The sequence below is a fragment of the Eschrichtius robustus genome, chromosome X, assembly GCF_028021215.1.
Source record: "Eschrichtius robustus isolate mEscRob2 chromosome X, mEscRob2.pri, whole genome shotgun sequence".
Classification (NCBI taxonomy): Eukaryota; Metazoa; Chordata; class Mammalia; order Artiodactyla; family Eschrichtiidae; genus Eschrichtius; species Eschrichtius robustus.
This window is the reverse complement of record NC_090845.1, coordinates 15,766,427-15,785,693: the sequence shown is the minus strand read 5'-3', so window position 1 is coordinate 15,785,693 and position 19,267 is coordinate 15,766,427. Positions and strand designations below refer to the sequence as shown.

General features: G+C 36.1%; 1 protein-coding gene across 3 annotated transcripts; it reads left to right on the top strand.

Moving 5' to 3' along the window:
• The first annotated feature begins 1,606 nt into the window (after window positions 1-1,606).
• On the top strand, window positions 1,607-19,023 carry LOC137756934 (sex comb on midleg-like protein 2). Of its 3 annotated transcripts, XM_068533505.1 has the most exons (8): window positions 1,607-1,787; window positions 5,321-5,447; window positions 7,539-7,742; window positions 8,462-8,602; window positions 13,574-13,687; window positions 14,384-14,638; window positions 17,647-17,798; window positions 18,895-19,023. In XM_068533505.1, exons 1-8 carry the CDS (start codon window positions 1,632-1,634, stop codon window positions 19,021-19,023), a joined length of 1,278 nt encoding a protein of 425 aa, XP_068389606.1. In that variant the 5' UTR covers window positions 1,607-1,631. The 3 variants fall into 3 exon arrangements, with proteins under 3 accessions (XP_068389606.1, XP_068389605.1, XP_068389604.1); XM_068533504.1 differs by lacking the exon at window positions 17,647-17,798 and having other exon boundaries at window positions 1,631-1,787; window positions 18,895-18,976; XM_068533503.1 differs by lacking the exons at window positions 17,647-17,798; window positions 18,895-19,023 and adding an exon at window positions 16,808-16,998 and having other exon boundaries at window positions 1,631-1,787.
• The last annotated feature ends 244 nt before the right edge of the window (window positions 19,024-19,267 follow it).

The window sequence follows — 19,267 nt, the reverse complement described above, 5'->3', positions numbered from 1 at the left end:
CAGTGGCTGGAGCTGACATGTTGGACATGATCAAAGATCAGGGGGTGATAACGTAAGGGATACTAGTTATGAGGGTTTTGGTGGAGGTGGACAGTTGGGTGCAGGTTGATAAGGGGGTAAAGTAAAGCCAGAAGAAAGCTAACAGATTGGATGAAAATGGAGAGGGCTTGTGGCTAGATCTCATAATGAGAATGAAAAGCATGATCAGTTGGTGTAAAGCAAAGATGACAGGTAAGGAAGTTGGAGGTGGAGAAGGGAAGCACAGTTGGTTATCTTGGAGATAGAAGAGCTTCACAAATTGTCTATTGATGAGGTCAGGATGATGGAGCATCAGAAGTATGATATTTAAATTCCTGAAGATGATAACAGGGAGACTCTGTAAGAAGAAATAATGTGAATTAGGTTACTAGAGTTATTTGAAGAAAGTGGAAGTGGGCATGGAGTATGAGGTAGATGATGGTAAAGAGTTAAACAGAGGCTGGTGTAAGTAGGTAAATTCCTATAAATAAGGGGAGGGGGAAAGTGATGGTGGCAGTTAAGTGGTCCTCCATTTGCCCTGGCAGCTGTTCCATCCTCTTGACTAGGTAATTGATAGAGGTAGATAAAAAGGCTGCAGGGAAGATGTGGTAGAAGGTCACATTTACACATAGTCTTTGAGGATGGGAGAAGCAAAGTGGTAGATTAGTTTCAAGTTGTAAAATGAAGCCCTCAAAATAAAAGTAGTTGATTTTTTTTTGCACAGATGTATAAATGTTTTACTTATACAGCTCCTCCTGTAAAGACTTTTTGACGTTAGTACTATTTACTATGTAAAGTTCATTTTTTGTACTAATGAAATTATTAAGGGATTAATACTAAAAATATCTCTTTTTACTTAACTATGAATATATACAAGAGTAACCTGGCAGGTAATCTTCATTTGAAATATTAAAACTGTTTTGATTGGGCTACAAATAACTAATAGATACAAATCACTTGGGCATGATAGTGGTCCTTCCATGACAACGTTAATGTAGAGTCTATATTATGGCTTATGAAGCTTTACTATTAAACATACATATAGGAACATAATGTATTTTAGCCACTAAAAAAAAAAAAAAAATCTAGTTAGGGGGATTCCCCTGGCGTTTAAAAGATGAAGCAGGAGCCGTTGGTAGCTGCTTTGTTATGTTTTTCTATATTGGTGGGCAAAATGATTCCTGTATATGGCATAATTGGATAGTATTTTCTGAAGGAAAAACTCTTTTCTGTGCCAAGGACTAAAAATATGAGAAGCAGACAAAAGGTAAATTGATAGAAATTTTCACTGTGCTAATTAAGTGGGAAGTTACTGGTTCTTATTATAAAAGCCTCTTTATTTTTTCTGGAGAATCAGACTATTTCCTGATAACCTGAAATCTTAAATACCTAAAACGTGATTTTAAATGGTACCTTTATTTTAAGTGGTTTTCAGTGAATGACCTTTGGAATATTTTTAAAGATTGAGTTAAATTTCTTCTGAATCATAAGAAGAAAATACCTTAATTATGTCATTTATTTTAATTGTATTTTTGTGTTGTGTGTTTTTTCCCTCAGTTCCTATTACAAAGAATATAGCAAAAACACATTCTTCCAAAGCAACCCGGTGTTCAATGAAGTCTCCACAGAAAACTGCTGTAATATTACCAACACAGCAGATCAGGAAATCAAGTCGGATTAAACCACCTGCACCTACTTCAGTCCCCAAGAAGGGGAGTACTGTTAAAAATATCACACCAAAGAAAAAAGGCCCAAACTCAGGAAGAAAGGTTAGTTGTATCTCCTACGAATTTGTATTACAGGTCTCCGTAGTGCCTTATTATTAAACATACAGTTTAGGACTTACTAAGAGTGTTATGATGCCTTTTAGGAATGTACCAAGAGTATATAAGGCTTTTTACAAGGTGGAGCAGGGAGGGGAAGGGAAGGATTGGGAGTTCGGGACTAGCAGATGTAAACTATACATAGGATGGATAAACAACAAGGACCTACTGTATAGCACAGGGAACTATATTCAATATCCTGTGATAAACCATAATGGAAAGGAATATGAAAAAGGATATATAACTGAGTCACTTTGCTATACAGCAGAAATTAAACACAACATTGTCAATCAACTATACCTAATTAAAATTAAAAAAAAAAGTATATAAGGCTTTTTAAGGCCTGTGTAACAATCAAGATTGTTATTTCTTTTCTTGGATAAATTTAAAACTGAATAGTGTTCGACCTCTTCAAAACCACATTGAAAATACTGCATGGGTGTATTTATGTTCGAGCCAGTTTATTTAAAACTCCGTATACTTTAAAAATCAATGCGAAGTGAATTTTACTGTACATAGATTATACCTCAGTAAAATGGGGGTGAGGGGGAAATCAGTGTGATAAATTCAGTGATGCTAAAGTCACATCCTACCTAGCTGACTCTCCCCCAAAGAAAACAACTCTAAAACCTGGAAATAATAGAAAAAGCAGGTACCCGAAGACACTGGAGAATGAATGGAAGCAGACAGACTGTGGTTGGGGGGAATACACATAGGCACATAGGAGGAGGGGTGTTATACGAAATTCTATATTCAGCAAACATACTCTTCAAGAATGAAGAACTAAAGACGTTTTCAGGTAAAAGCATACAAAAAATTCATCACTGGCAGAAAAACACTATAAGAAATGCTGAAGGAAGTTATCTCTAGGTAAATACTAATGACTTTCTTTTTGCTTTTTTCCTCTTAATTTCTTTATAAAAATAGGACTATTTAAAGCAATGATTATAATACAATACAGTCTTGTGGGGTTTATAGCATACATAGATATAATACATAAAAAAATTATAGTATAAAGGCTTAGGGGTGGGGGATATGGATTTGTAGCATTGCAAGGTTTCAACATTTTCTGTTAAGTAGTACAATATTAACTTTATGTGGATTGTACATTGAAACTCCCAGAGCATATTGTAAAAATACAAATGCAAAGAAATATAGCTAAAAAGCCAATAGGAAAATTAAAATGGAATTCTAAGGACTATTCAAGTAATCAACAACAACAAAAAAGAGGAAAGTAAGACAGAGGAACAGAACACAGAGGAAACAAACAGAAAACAAATAATAAATGGTAGACCCAGACCCAAACTTATTAATAATTACTTTAAAAATTAGTAAACTAAACTTTTCAATTAGAAGACAGAGATTATCAAAATGGATTTTTTAAAAGATCCAAATACATCCTGTCTACAAGAAATACACTCTAAATATAAAGACATAGAATCTCTCTAGATCTGTTAGAACTGAATTAAATTTCAGCAGTATTACCTTAAACATTTCTGAGTTCAGCCACCTGATATCAATATATATAACGTTTCTATTTTGTTACAACTAATGTTTGCAGTATGGAGCAAAATGACAATACCATTTTGATTTAAAAAACTTACATTAATATTGGTATTTTATTTTAAAAGGCATTCAAAATTTATAAAATAAAAATGAAAAGTCAATAAAACTGAATATTTTTCAAATATAAAATCATAAATATTGAAAAAATCAAATAAGCAGATTATTCTAATGTAAATTCTTAGCAGCTGAAATTTTTTAAATTAAAAATAAATTATATAAGGGGACTTCCCTGGTGGCGCAGTGGTTAAGTCTCCGCACTCCCGATGCAGGGGGCCTGGGTTCAACCCCTGGTCAGGGAACTAGATCCCACATGCATGCCGCAACTAAGAGTTCGCATGCCACAACTAAGGAGCCCTCGAGCCGCAACTAAAGGACCCCGCCTGCCACAACTAAGGAGCTGGAAAGCCACAACTAAGGAGCCCTCCTGCTGCAACTAAGACCCGGTGCAACCAAATAACTAAATAAATATTTTAAAAAAATAAACTGTATAAACTTAAGGAAAGTTAATGAAATTTAAAGGCAAATCATTTATTTTAAATGCATTTTAAAAATTAAAATGTACCAAGGGTGTCATTGATGCATATATTTAGTACATATTTTCCAGTTGCTGAAAAAAGTCTTTGTGATTAGCTGGTATATGGTCAAGATATGATAACTCCAGAAAGTTTCTCTTCATTCTTTTACTTTCAAATAATTCCAATGCTGATTTGACAATTTTAAAGAAATCTTTTTGAAAATATTGTTGTATGGTGGTGAGGAGGGGCAAGGGAAAGATAATGTAATTTTTTTGATAATAAACTTTTTTGTTGCAAAAGAAGCATTTCAATTCACCTTCATGTTTTTTAGCTTCATTATTTCATCATAAAAAGATGAAGATTCAACTCTTTGAACTAGAGTAGGAATTGTTCTTGCTGTACTCTCCTTTGTCAATTATTTTCTTCCCTTCCTTAAGCATTCTAGAAGTATGGAAGTATGGAAGCATATTTTCCAAATAACTATTCAATTTACATTGTTAGTGCAAACACACTATTTTGGTATGTCATAAGTCAAAGGATTTAGATGTTAGATTTTTAAAATACTGAAAGAACGGGAATATATTGACACAATAATTGTAATTTAGTATTTTCAAAATAATTTACTAAGGTACTGTGAACCCAAATGACAGTCACTAATTTAAACAAATAAAGAAAAATCCGACAACAGAGTGTTTGTTTTTTTCTCCTTTTTCCCTGCCTTTTAAAATATCTTCTATTATTACCTTTTCTAGGCACAAGATCCCCTTCTCTGATACTGAAGAGTTGTGTTTGAAGATAGCTCCTAGAAAACCCCAAGAGTTGATATAAAATAAACAAAACACTAGTGATGTTAACAATACCCAGAAGACATTTGGTTCTTACATACAATAGGCATAATTTTGTATGGACTTTAGCAAGCCACTTACAATTTTGTCAAAATTATCGTATGTAATATGGAGAAATGCAGGCTAGATATGGTAAAAACCCAGATGAGTGACTGCTTTCTGAAGACACACTTTGTCCTCTGCCTTGTTGAGGTCCCCCACCCTCATCTGATGGATTGCTGGATTAGATTTCCAAACTACTTTAGCAGTGTAAAAAACTTACTGGGAACCTCAAAAAAAAATAAAAAATAAAACAAGTTTTACAGAGTGAATTATTTTGGCTAAAGTGTGACTAGTTGGAACAGGGGGTAGCACTGGGAATCCCAGCCTCTTGGTCTCTTCCTCTCCTACCTGACCAGCTTATGGGGCCCTCTTAGGAGCACAGTTTGAAAAGTACTGCAGTTTGTGACACAGAGATTTCCAACCCAGAGGACTTCAGACAACTGATCATTTGTGAACCAGTGATGCCAATAATTTTATGACCTCCTTATCTAGGAATTTTTTTTTTTAACAGGAAAAATGTATTCCTGTTGTATGTTCCACATCTTCAGCTCCTCTCAGTACGCTGACCAGAGGACGTCGTGGTGCTTCATATGATAAGGATGCTGTTGCTGGGTCATCTAAAATAGTGATGTCTACAGGTAAATTAATATTTTTAAAAGAGTATAAAATTAGTTATCTTTTGTTGTATTATTTTCAGTGTCGTTGAAGTCTTGGAAATAAAATAAGAGGGAAAAAAGATGATAGTAAACATTTCTTTTAGCATTTTTCATATTAAAATATTTTAAATTCTGATTGTTCATTTTGATGTCAAGGAAAAACAATCTGTTTAAATACATAAGTCACTTGAAAATTCAACACCCTTAAGATATTTTATCCCTCTTGGTAAGATTTATAAAATTTACATTATTGTCAAATCTATTCTTGTTTTCCCATTATCTCATTTCACAATTTGTCTTTTTTGTTTTTCATGTATTTTTAAGGTGCCTCAAACCTTATTTTAATGCCTTATAAAATTTTCACAGATCCTTGCCTGTCAGGGGGCATGATGACTTTAAATTGTTCTTTGCTATGTGAAGAGTGTGAAATGACAGACACCCAAACTAATCAGTCCCTTTTATTTGTCATTTCCTGCAAATTTCCTTATTCCTTTCCTGTTTTTTAAAGCAAGTTTTTTTGCTCCCTCTCCTAGACCCTTAATTATCTCTCTTACATTCTTCTGTTCCTTGGACTTTTCCCCTCAATTTTTCTTTTCTTATTAAAAAGAAATTATAATTTAATTTAATTTTTTGAAATAGAAATCACTTTAAAAATGATTATTGTAACATACCCCCCCCCTTTTTTTTTTTTGGCTGTGTTGGGTCTTTGTTGCTGCGCGTGGGTTTTCTCTAGTTTTGGCGAGCGGGGGCTACTCTTTGTTGCGGTGCACAGGCTTCTCGTTGCAGTGGTTTCTTCTCTTGTTGTGGAGCACGGGCTCTAGAGTGCAGCCTCAGTAGTTGTGGTGCACGGGCTTAGTTGCTCCGCGGCATGTGGGATCTTCCCAGACCAGGGCTCGAACCCGTGTCCCCTGCATTGGCAGGTGGATTCTTAACCACTGCACCACCGGGGAAGCCCGTAACATACCTCATTTTGTCTCTTTATTATTTCTGAGTTTTAGTCCATTAGGAGGGGAGCCTAGCTAAACGAGTATAAACATTGAAATCCTTGTTTAGCTCACTTGTGTTCAGTAGAACTTTGTCCATGCCATCAGCACCTCAGGTTAAGTTTTTAATAGGTGTTTCATTTCTGTGACAGAGTCCATCCTTCCTCTGGCTATTGCCACAAAGCTTAATTATATATTTCAACATAGTGAAAGTGAGATTAATGGGTTTTTATTGTACTAAATATAGACTGTATACATGAAAATTTTGCAATATATTGAGTAGTGGATAAAAATAATGTGCCTCTTGATTTAGGGGGACAATATATTTTCTGTTTGTTAATAATCATATTACGTTGTGTGTTAATTTGTATTTGTTGATTCTCAGTGAAGAAAAATTATAGAAACTTGACTGATTGTGATTATAGATTATTTGCTTCTAAATTCTAAATGCTTTTATTATACGAAGGAAAGCATTTATTTTTAAAATTTTCTTCCGTGAACCTCAGCATGCATATAAAGAACATTTTTATTTTCTTAAAGATTAATGAAAAAAATTTCTCTAGGTCATTAGAACTTACTGTGACACATATCTGAAATTATTTGGTTACTTTAGAAAATACTATATAATGAGAGTGCAATATTGTTGATTTAAAATAAATTCAGTCCAAAAGGAGTGTGCTAATATGACCAGTTTTGAAAGAAAATTCTTATAGTGTGATTACTGTTAAAAAGTGAAAATATTCTTGTCTTTAAGCCATTTTATATAATCTGAGAATGTGTGAAGAATTGTTTTGTGATGCTACTAAAACTTGTATTGTTTTTATTATAATCAGTTTGGGCAGAATTCTAGAAAATGGAATAAGCATTTGGATTATTTATTTCTAGATTTAATATATTTACAAAATGTGAAAATATATTTACATATATATTTTTAGGTAGCAGAAAGGATCACCGATAGTAACTATGTTTAGGTTCTCTTTGAGTGAAGCGTGGCTAATGGGATATATAGTGATTGATTATGTAGTGTTTATGTTCCTTCTAACCAATCTCATTGTTTGTTATATCTATATAATACACATTTTTCATCAAGTCTGTGTCTATGTAAACAAACATGGAAACTGTGGCCCTCACCTGGATCAGACGAAAATCCAGCAGCTGCCCGACCACTTTGGCCCAGGCCCTGTCAATGTGGTGCTCCGGCGGACGGTGCAGGCCTGCGTGGATTGTGCCATTCAAAGTAAGACTGTTTTTGGATTCCTTAAGCCAGATCATCGTGGAGGAGAAGTGATAACCGGTATGCTCATCTAATCCTTTATGAGGTTTTATTCCCTAATTTGTTTGTAGGTTTCAAGAAGGCAAGGATTTTATAATACATAGATTATTTTATAAATTTATATTCTGTTAACTATAATATTTGAATATTATATTAATGTAATAGAATATGTATAATAATTATATGTTTATAGACTTTTAACCCTGGTTTGGAAAGTTTAACTTTCAATATAGACAAATAATGTCAGAGTAATGCTGTATATTGAGGTAAGAGGTACAGATTTTTCCTTTTACCTGCTACGTTAAGCTCACTATAGATAAAGTGAGCTTAATATATTTTAATTTTTTTAGAAAACAGACTAATCTGTAAGAATCTCTAAATAAAAATGTGATTCAAGAAGTGAGTAAGAGGTAAGATACACATGGCTTTCATGATTGTATGATCAGATACTGCATTTGTACCCATGGAATGTTTGGAAGAGCAGGAACTATTGTACATCAGTGGGTTTCTGTTGTTGTTGTTTACTTTATGAATATTTTTAAATGAGAATGCTTTTATTAGTTCAGACTATTGTGTTTGAATGAGAGGAACTTTTATAATTTAAGATTATTCCTTTATAAATTACAAAAACCACACATTAGATTTATAATACATTTCCTAAATTGATGGCTTTTATTTTTGTTGATGTGGTTCTCATCTTTCTGTGATGTAACTCTGACATCTTTTCTTCCCTATAATAGCCTCCTTTGATGGGGAAACTCATTCCATCCAGCTCCCTCCAGTGAACAGTGCATCATTTGCTCTTCGCTTTCTTGAGACCTTGTGCCACAGCCTGCAGTGTGATAACCTTTTGAGTAGCCAGCCTTTTAGCTCTTACAGAGGTAATGGTCATAGTCCTGCAGAGCATGATCAAAATAAATCAGATAAGAGAAAATGTAAAATTTTATACTGTGCTTCTATTTTATATTAGATTCTACATTAACTTGAGAATCTTATATAATTCAGTTTTTCCTGTGTCTTCCTCAAAGTAAACCTTTTAGCCACAGTGAACTAATTAGACATGTATAATATATAGTTTTTGTTCATTCAAAGTGGAAAAGTAATTTCTTATTGAATTCATAATTAACTTGAGAATCAAAACCTGAAAGGTGTATCATTGTGGGGTTTCTTTGTTTTTTAAAATTGATTTATGTATTTATTTATTTTTGGCGGCGTTGGAGCTTCGTTGCTACGCATGGGCTTTCTCTAGTTGTGGCGATCGGGGGCTACTCTTCGTTGCGGTGCACGGGCTTCTCATTGTGGTGGCTTCTCTTGTTGCATAGCACGGACTCTAGACGTGCAGGCTTCAGTAGATGTGGCTTGCGGGCTCCAGTAGTTGTGGCTTGCGGGCTCCAGAGCGCAGGCTCAGTAGTTGTGGCGCACGGGCTTAGTTGCTCCGCAGCATGTGGGATCCTCCCGGACCAGGACTCGAACCTGTGTCCCCTGCGTTGGCAGGCGGATTCTTAACCACTGCGCCACCAGGGAAGCCCCCTCAGTCCTCTTTTAAGTACTGTCTGTATGGTATATTTTTTCCCATCCTTGTACTTTCAACCTATTTGTGTGTTTGAATTTAAAGTGTAGTAAGTTTGTAATACAACTTTTAAAAAAAATCCATTCTGCCAATCTAATTTTTTACTGGAGTGTTTATTTCATGTACATTTAATTTAATTACTGATAAGGTAGGACTTACATCTACCATTCTTTATGTCTCTCTTTTTTTGGGGGGGGGCTCGTCTTTTCCTCCATTACTGCCTTCTTTTGTTTTAAGTAGATGTTTTCTTGTGTACCATTTTATTTTCCTTGTTCTTTTTACTATTTTTTTGAGTTATTTTCTTACTTAGTTGCCTTGGGGATTACAATTAACATCTTAATTTAAAACAATCCAGTTTGGATTAATACCAACTTAATTTTAATGTTATGCCAAAACTTTGCTCCAGCATAGTTTTGTTTTCTGCCCACTTCTTTGTGCTATTATTGTCATACAAATTATATTTTATACATTATAAGCTCCCAAATAGAGTTTTATAATTACGGCTTTTTAAAAAAAATAAATTTATTTATTTTATTTATTTATTACTTTTGGCTGCATCAGGTCTTCGTTTCTGCGTGTGGGCTTTCTCTAGTTGCGGCGAGCGGGGGCTACTCTTAGTTGTGGTGTATGGGCTTCTCATTGCAGTGGCTTCTCTTGTTGCGGAGCACGGGCTCTAGGCACGTGGGCTTCAGTAGTTGTGGCTTGCGGGCTCCAGTAGTTGTGGCTTGCGGGCTCCAGTAGTTGTGGTTTGCGGGCTCTAGAGCGCAGGCTCAGTAGTTGTGGCGCACGGGCTTAGCTGCTCCGCGGCATGTGGGATCTTCCCGAACCAGGGCTTGAACCTGTGTCCCCTGCATTGGCAGGTAGATTCTTAACCACTGCGCCACCAGGGAAGCCCTATAATTATTGCTTTATGTAGTTGTCTTTTAAATGAGAAAGGAGAAGAAAAGAGTTATAAACACAAATATATTTACTGGTACTGTTTATTTTTTTTTTAAATGTGGATTTAAGTTATTCTCTATTTTCATTTCAACTTGAAGGAGTCTCTCTAGTATCTCTTATAGGGTAGCTCTCTACAAGTGAGGAATTCTCTCAGTTTTTCTTTATGGAGAATTTCCTATTTTCTCCTTCAGTTTTTAAAGATTAGTTTTGCTAGATATAGAATTCTTGGTTGACCATCTTTTTGTTTCAGTGCTTTGAATATGCCATCCCACTTCCTTCTAGCCTGTGTAGTTTCTGATGAGAAGTCAGTTGCTAATCTTATTGAGGCTCCTTTGTATGTGATGATTTGCTTTTCTCTTGCTGATTTCAAGATTCTCTTTGTCTTTTGCTTTTGGTGGTTTGACTCTAGGTGTGGATATCTTTGCATTTATAACTGGAGATTCTTGTGCGTTTTGGATTATGCAGATTAATGTTTTGCATTAAAGTTGGGAAGCTTTTAGGCATTATTTCTTCAGATAGTCTTTTTGCTCCTTACTCTCTCTGTCCTCTCCTTCCAGGACTCTCCCATTATGTTTATTGTGGCATGCTTGATGGTGTCCCACAGGTCTCTGAAGTCTGTTCATTTTTTTTTTCTCTCTCTCTCTTTTTTTTTTCTGTTCCTCAGACTATATAATCTCAATTGACCTCTTAAAAAATTTGGTGATTCTTTCTTCTGCTAATTCACATCTGCTGTTGAGCCCCTCTAGGGTTTTTTTTTTTGTAAATTTCATTTATTATACTTTTCAAGTCCTGAATTTCTATTTGGTTCTTTTTATAATTTTTATCACTTTATCGATAGTGTGAGACATTGTTCTTATACTTTCCTTTAGTTCTTTAGACATGATTTTTTTTTAAGTTCTTTAAACATATATAAAATAACTGACTTGATATCTTTGCTTAGTAAGTCCAGTGTCTGGGCTTCCTCAGAGGCAGTTTCTGTTGACTTTTTTCCCCCTGTGTATGGGTCACACTTTCCTCTTCTTTGCATGTCTCCTAATTTTTTAATTGAAATTTAAAAGTAATATAATGCAGCAACTCTGAAAATTAGGTTCCCTCCCCCTTCCTAGGCTCTGTTGTTGTTGCTGGTGCTGTTTGGATTTTTAGTGACTCTCCTGGACTAATTTAATGACTTTTCCAGGTCTAATTTTGTTATATGTGGCTACTGAAGTCTGTTCACTTAGCTTAGTGGTCAGCTAATAATTAGACAGGGATTTTCTTAAGTGCCTGGAACCAGTATGTCTCCCGGCCTTTGCCAAGGGGTTCTTAGTGTGTGTTGGGACTTACCTTGAACATTCCAGGAGACAGTTTACAAATCTGCTTTGTGCAGAGCTTCAAGGTCAGCAAAAAATGAAAGATTAGGGCCTTCTAAAGTCTTTCCTGAGCATTCATACAACCATGCACATACATATGGCCTTCTAGATTCCCAGGAATATCTCAGTGCTTTTCAGAGTCCCCTAATGGACATCTCATTCTCCAGTTTTTCCTTTTAAGCTTCTTGGTCAGCTTCTTGTCAGCCCCAACTGGTAATACTACCTCTGGGAGCTGCAGTGTTAAACAATTGCCATTGTTGTGGGTTTTTTGGTTTGGTTTTGGTTTGGTTTTTGACCAGTGCTTTGGATAGGGCTGTTTACACAGAGCAGGCTCTGATTTAGGTCAAATAAAACAAGCCCAGAGATCAGAGGTTTTCAGTGAGCTGCAAGATTGATCAAATAGTGGCAGTCCTCTGGGGGTGGAGCTTTTGGAGAGTTCCAAATCCTTTGTGCCCCCTCCAGTGCTAGGCTGGCTGCTGGCTTTCACAGCTACTGTAGTTGCGAAGCTGTTGGTTTGCAAGGCTGCTGCAAAACTGGGGTGAATGGGATTATATTAGGGAAGCTAAAATGCCACAGAATTTGTTGTTCTTTCTGAGATTCAGCCATTTTTCTTGAATAAATGCTTTTTGGGTTGTTGTAATCCTTTAGTTAACGTCCAGAATTTTGAAAAAGTTAATTTTGCCAGTGCTGTCATTATTTTTATGAAGGAGTGGATTTTCTGAAGTCCTTAATCAGTCATCCTGGAAGTTGCTTCTCTATGATGACTTCTCTGTGAAGTACTTTGTAAATTATCTGGCTTTTTCTAGTTATCTCTGCAGGAACAATTTCATGCCTGAGCTCACTACGATACCCAGAAGCAGAAGTCAAGAATCAATTTTATGTTTGTATCAACCCCAGATAGTAGACCATATACCAGCTTCATAAACTTTTCATAAAGAAAGTATTATAATATTACAAGTAAAAGATAAGTAAAGACTTTTTCTGATCTTGCTATGATTCTGAGGTAAATATGTATAGAAAACTTTAGAAACTGTATATTTTAGTACTCCAATTTTCTGTATCATTAAATGGGTATGAAAAAAGTCAATTATTTCTCTTCTTAGAATTTAACTGTCCGAATTGTAGAAATATCTCTCATTCACTGAAGTATGTTTTGCCCGTTGGTTTTGTAGTTGATGATTAAAAATAAAATCAAATGGTGAGAGCTCTCTTAGACTCATTAGTAATCAGTCAGTAACTGGATGGCTAAAGATTGCTCATCAGACGATTTTGAGAGGCATGCCTGGCCCCCAGCCATTTTGAACTAGATGAAGTTTGACTTTGGTACTTTCTCATTGCAGTCTTTCTTCTCTCTGGAGGTCTGTTATCCTACTTTATAGATTTCTATTGCACTTTATTTTTCCTTTTAGTTGGAGATTAAATCAAAATATTGATCGATAATGTAGTGTAATGTAGTCTAATATAGTGTAATAGTGTAATTAATAAATTGAAATGTCTTTACTTTCAGGATTATGCCTTAAAGTGTGGTCCTTTAGGAAGAAATGCATTTGGTTGAATGATAAGTAAGCAGTAGAATTGTTGTAAGGGTACCCCTAGGCCAGGATTGTTGCCTGTAAAATGGAGTGTTCATTGTACCCTATCTTCTCTTTAACTTCTCTGAATTCTTAACTTTTCTTGCTCATGGGAGCAATTTTCCCAGGTCTTTTTAGACACATTACAATTGGTTGCCTCACTGTTGGCCTGAGAGAGTTAGAAAGATGTGATGACCCTAGAATAAATGAAGCCTAGACATAATGCCTTTAACCCTTGAATATAATATCACTGAAATATTTAATAGGATGAAATGAACACATCTTGTTCATAAATAATTGATAAATTATTGATGAAGTTATAGTAGGCAAATGATTTAGAAACAAAAGTGTTTTATGCTGATGATATGAAAACGCTTGAGTATATTAATTAGTTATAACAGACATTTCTTTTTTTGAAAACAGTAAAAGAAGAAACAACAGAAAAGAAAAGCACCAAACGACCTTCTCAGCAACCTCTGCCTTATGTTGCTCCTCTCTCTCCTAAGCTCCCCAAAACAAAGGTGCATGCCTCTGAAGGTAAATAGTATTTACATGTTTCAAGATTGGGGAGAAAAGTCACTCTTCTATCACTTATATGCTCTTGAGTGTTGATGCTGGAAGTAGGGGAGTATATTCCCCCAAATCAGTTTGGCAGTTAGGCTACTACTTTGGCAGCTTTGTTGAGCACTTCATTCCCTTCAGAAGTGCACAGTTGTCATTTCTCCTTAGATTAAAGAAAAACAGTTATAGGCGTATTTTCCATTCGGCTTTGTATTGCTAAAAGCTGATAGAAAGAGGAATAGAAAAACCTAGTACGTTTCTCCAGTGAAAGTTTTAATAAGTGCCCAAGGAGTAAGCGAATGTTAGAAACCAACTGTGTGATCATATTGTAACAAAGAGTTGTGAAGAACTGCATTCCTAAAAATAAATGCTTTAGTGAGGTGTTCATAGTCTTGGTGGCAAGACTGGCAAGGGTTAGTTGCCATGAGAAAAATAGGTGATGTCATTAGAATCAATTTGGATTTCAGGACAGTGTCCATTACTATAAACACCAAGAAAGGGATGGCCATGTGCTTTGTGTTAGAGGTTTGTGGTTCAGTATAGTATGGCTTAAGTGAACTGTTGTTGGCAGTTAGGGGATTTTTGACCTTTTAATAGTATTCGAGCTGTAAGTCTGTCGAAGATAATTGCCTTTGTCTTTTTTCTTATTGCCTTTGTCTTTTTTTCTTGTAGAAGAAGTATTATCTGCTGAGGGAAATGGCATGCCCAAAGGGGAAATGCTTTCTGAAGAGTCCAAGAACTCACCACTAAATCCAGCAAGTTCTTTGAATCCTGCCAGCAGAAGTCCTGTAAGCACTCATACTCCAGTCTCCAGGAGTGTTTTTCAAAGTGTGCCATGCACCTCGAGTTCAACACTGGTGGGGACCAAATCATCTTCCAAGAGCGGTCACCATGAAGTTACATTCCAGAAGCAGAGGAAAAGTGAAGGTATATTCAAAAACAGTGATTCTCAGCCAGTGTGTTTGTCTTTCCCCTTAAGGTTTCCATGCCCCACAACATCCCCTGAGAGTTTATCGCATTGGAGAAAGTGCCAAAAGTGAGGAGGTCGAGTCCTCCCCTTCACATCATTTTCAGGGCCAAGCTGCTACACATGCTCTAATCCTCATGGCATTACAGAACTATTTCTGGGAATCTGGATCACCAACCATGTTTCTGATGGAGACTTCGCAGTTTAGTGCTTTTCCATCCATTGTAATTTATCATTTCCTTGGTTACTGCCTGGACTCACAACCCTCGCATGACTCTGAGGCCTGGAAGGATGCACTCCCTCTTCTTTCTGACGTACTCTCTTCCTTGTCCCTGTTGAGACCTTTCCTGGCCCCAGCCTGTGTGTGGTTCCCAGATCTAGGCTCTGGCATCCTGTTGCTGCAGCCATTTCCCCATTTTCCACACTCCCAGTCGTTCCCTCAGACCCCCCAGGAGAACATGATATGTATAAACAGGACAGTATCCTACTCTTCATTTGGAAAGAGCCAGAGCAGCCTTCCATGTGCAAAGATAGCTACTATCCTGTACCCTTTTAAAAGGGTTAAGGGTGCTGTGGTGGGGGGAATAAGTGTTTTGTCTTTTGTCACCAGATAGGCATCTAGGCAAGGTTGAGGAGTAAAGGAAGTAGGAATCAACTAACTCCCCTGCCTTTCATAATGGATATTATCTATGGGCAACTGCACTGTACACATGCTGTGATACATTTAATATCGTCACCCCCATCTCCTACTCCGTGTAGATTGTCTCTGGTTTTGGAGTGATTTTTGTAGAGAGACTGAAGATAGATGTTCATTTTATAAAGGGGTAATGTACCCTGAATTTTTAGATATTTTCACAATATATGAGTTTATGAAGACAGGCCTTCTGATCTCCTAGTGTATATAAGACAGAGCCATTAAGGAGAAGAGCATGACTGGACTTTGATTATTTTTCACATAATTTTTTATTTCATGTAATTATTTGAATAACACTAATATAATGTTCATAGCCTTCTCTGATTGTTTGGAAGATGTGGGCCCAATTAAATTATTTTCCATGATAGATTAGAAATAGATGAGCTCACAGTTGTTTTATTTTTATTTTTAAAATTTTTTATTTTTTAAATTTTTAAAATAAATTTATTTATTTTATTTATTTTATTTTTGGCTGTGTTGGGTCTTCGTTGCTGCACGCGGGCTTTCTCTGGTTGCGGCGAGCGGGGGCTACTCTTTCTTGCGGTGCGCGGGCTTCTCATTGCGGTGGCTTCTCTTGTTGCGGAGCATGGGCTCTAGGCATGTAGGCTCAGTAGTTGTGGCTCGCGGGCTCTAGAGCGCAGGCTCAGTAGTTGTGGTGCAAGGGCTTAGTTGCTCCGGGGTATGTGGGATCTTCCTGGACCAGGGCTCGAACCTATGTCCCCTGCGTTGACAGGCGGATTCTTAACCACTGCGCCACCAGGGAAGCCCCTGTTTTATTTTTAATATAAAATTATAGTTTTATACCAGAAATCATATCTTTACATATAGTTTATTTGTAGTAATCCGTAAAAGTAGTTATATGTTATTCAAAACATAACTATACCAGATTCTGATGACAGAAACCAAAAATCCCACACAAATATAAGTTAATTTAGAGGTATGGTTAGCCTTGCCAGTAGTTTTTTAAGTATTAAATTGAGTCTGTTTTGAGTTAAAGGAGAAGACTTTTCTGTCTAGATTGTTAGAATGCCTTAGGCATGGCATGGTCTATACCATCATCGTTTTTACTTGGGTTGATACAGCCCAGCAGCATTTCTTGGTAGACCAACATTTTTATCTCTGACAAGTAGAAAGTAGGATAGATTTTACTAAAGAGTTTTTATTTCATATCAAAGTTACGCTATTTAAAAAGAAAATAAGTAAAATTTACCATTGTGAGTTCTTTTATCTTCTGATTTTCTTTGCCCTTTCCCTGGGTGAATACTCAAAATACCCATAAAATGGCCAGAGCCCAGAGGATAGGAAAGAAAAGGTGCACTTTTGGCTAATTCACACATACAAAAATATTAAATTTGTATTGGCGGTCCTTGTTTAGAGAAACAAATCCTCCTAGCAAATTACAAAACCCACTTCTCTTATCATACACTAACTTTAGCGAGTCAAGCACTCTGGTTGAGTAAATGAATACCTGTCTGGACACAAAGAAATTTCAATACAACGTAGTGAACGGCACAGCTATAACTTTTTGAGGTATGAGCACTTGAATTGTTTCATGTCTTAGTTACTTCTTTTTTAAACATATAAACCTTCAACCAAAATATCTATTACTATGCAGTGAAACTTGAAAGAGGCATTCAGTATAATGTTAAAGTTACTTCTGACCTAGCTAAGCACAAAATAATCTTGTTTTCTTCAAAATTCAGATAAGCATATCAGGCTTGAGAGACAGGAATTTAAAGAATAGAGTGATGCTAAAAACCATCCATATTGAATACATTAAAGTGAATAAATTTAAGCAATTATCAAACTGTAAATTCTGGGGATTTCCATTGCAGTTAGCTAGTAAAATAAACCTAATTTGGAGATATCAAGAGGAGAAAGATTGAGAGAAATTCTTTGAAATATTTAAAGTAAGAAAGCAGTAAGTTAGCTTAGATTAACCTAATTTAACCCAAGTAACAGATCTTTTGCTGTATTTTCCTGTGGCCAAAGTGGCCTCGGATTGCTCAGTCTCTTTTATGATCTTTGGAACTGCAAGGCGTCTTCCGAAGCTGCTTTTGTTGTTTGGGGGAGGTCAGGTGGGACATTCTTGAGTAGCCATCCTCAGGTCATCTTTACTAGGCTTTTCCTGGATTTTATCTTGGAGTCCTGGGTCCATGCCGGGGTACTTCACAGAAGGTTCCAGGAATGAGACAATTACTCCCTACCTAACATCTCTTCTTTCAGGATAATGATCAGGTCAAGTACGATTTGTCTTTTTTCCCCCCATTGAAGCTCCAAGTTATATAGCTGTACCTGACCCCAGTGTCCTGAAACAAGGCTTCTCTAAGGACCCTTCAACCTGGTCTGTGGATGAAGTGATACAGTTTATGAAACATAAAGATCCTCAGATATCAGGCCCCCTCGCCGACCTCTTCATGCAACATGTAATGTATCTTTTGATCCGGTTTTCCTGCCGTAATGACTTTGAATGACCTCTGTGCAGGCCCTTCAGTTGGATACTGATTAGTGTGGATGGTGGGGGAACCCTATCAACTGATTTTTCCATATGCGAGAAAGTTTACTTTGCCCAAAGTTAGAGCCTTAAAGGGTGGAGGCTGGATCTGTGCTTTAAATGGGTACCCGAGTACCTAAAATACTACAAGTCTTCAAGTTCTCAAGAGAAGATGATTCGGCATGGCCGCTCTCAGGTGTCTTCTCCTTTGTAACAACAGTTACAAGGATCCTCCTCCCCACCTGCTCCCTGCTCGGCCCCAGGACCGTGAGTAGGAGGGGTGACCACAGCTGTGACAGGGTGTCTTCCTTGTTATGATGCCCGATGAATCCAGTAACTGTAAAAGATTAAGTGCAGCTTTATTTTAAATAGGAACTCATGAAAACCAAATAATATGCTTCCACGACATAAATTGCTTCATTAAGGAAATAATTTTAGGAGGATGCCTTGTGTCTGTTAAATAATGTTTATAGTCTTTTCTAATAAATCAAATTCATGACCAAATATCTATGTATTCCTTTTTGACATTGTAAGAAAATCAGTAATAAGTTTTCGTATCTAATTAGCTTCACACAACTAACTGAATAGCTTTCAACATAATGACAACACTGTATAGCACATTTACAGTTTGCATTAATGCTGATATACTCATATTCCCAGCCTTTCTAAGAAAGTTAATGACTGTCTGAAATTCATTTCTACAGTTCACAGTATTCTACCCTTTGTCATAAATACGTGGTATTTTACTCAACATATAGTATTTAAAATCAGAGTTTGATGCTAAGGCCACTTTTCAAAGATACTGGGTTAAATTTCCTTTTTCTTAAAATTTGAAGTGAATTTAGAAATTTTCAAATGATGCTTCACATATAAGTTATATTTTTAATAGTTTTCAGGAAATAAATGCATATTCAGAGAATATATATTGAGAATGTACAGCTGCTCCCTATTTTACATGTTCTTATATGTACGTAACGTGACAAAACATGAAATCAGTATTAGTAATTATAATTTCTTTCTCTCTGTAGGAGATTGATGGGAAGGCTCTGCTACTACTCAAAAGTGATGTGATGATGAAGTATATGGGGCTGAAGTTGGGGCCAGCCTTAAAGTTATGTTACTATATTGAAAAACTTAAAGAAGGAAAATATAATTGAAAAAAAATGTATAAGTTTAGATTAGACATAATTTTCAATTGTCTTGATAACTTTTTAATTTAAAAGTATTTTTATTCTCGTAGCAGTTTTTGTTTTGTAGATGGTTCCTCTAAAACTACGTTATATCCAGAATTGCAGAACTACATTACAAGTCCAGTCTACTTCTTTAAAACACATTAACATGTTAGTATTAGCATATTCAACTTGGCAGTCCTTTATGTCTTATTATTATTTTACACTTTAC

Bases quoted from the DNA above. Each gene is read 5' to 3' on its own strand.
- LOC137756934 (XM_068533505.1), top strand. From the start codon at position 1,632: ATGAAGTCTCCACAGAAAACTGCTGTAATATTACCAACACAGCAGATC. The intron at 5,448-7,538 runs GTAAATTAATAT...TTTTTCATCAAG, and splicing joins TAAAATAGTGATGTCTACAG to TCTGTGTCTATGTAAACAAA. The intron at 7,743-8,461 runs GTATGCTCATCT...TCCCTATAATAG, and splicing joins TGGAGGAGAAGTGATAACCG to CCTCCTTTGATGGGGAAACT.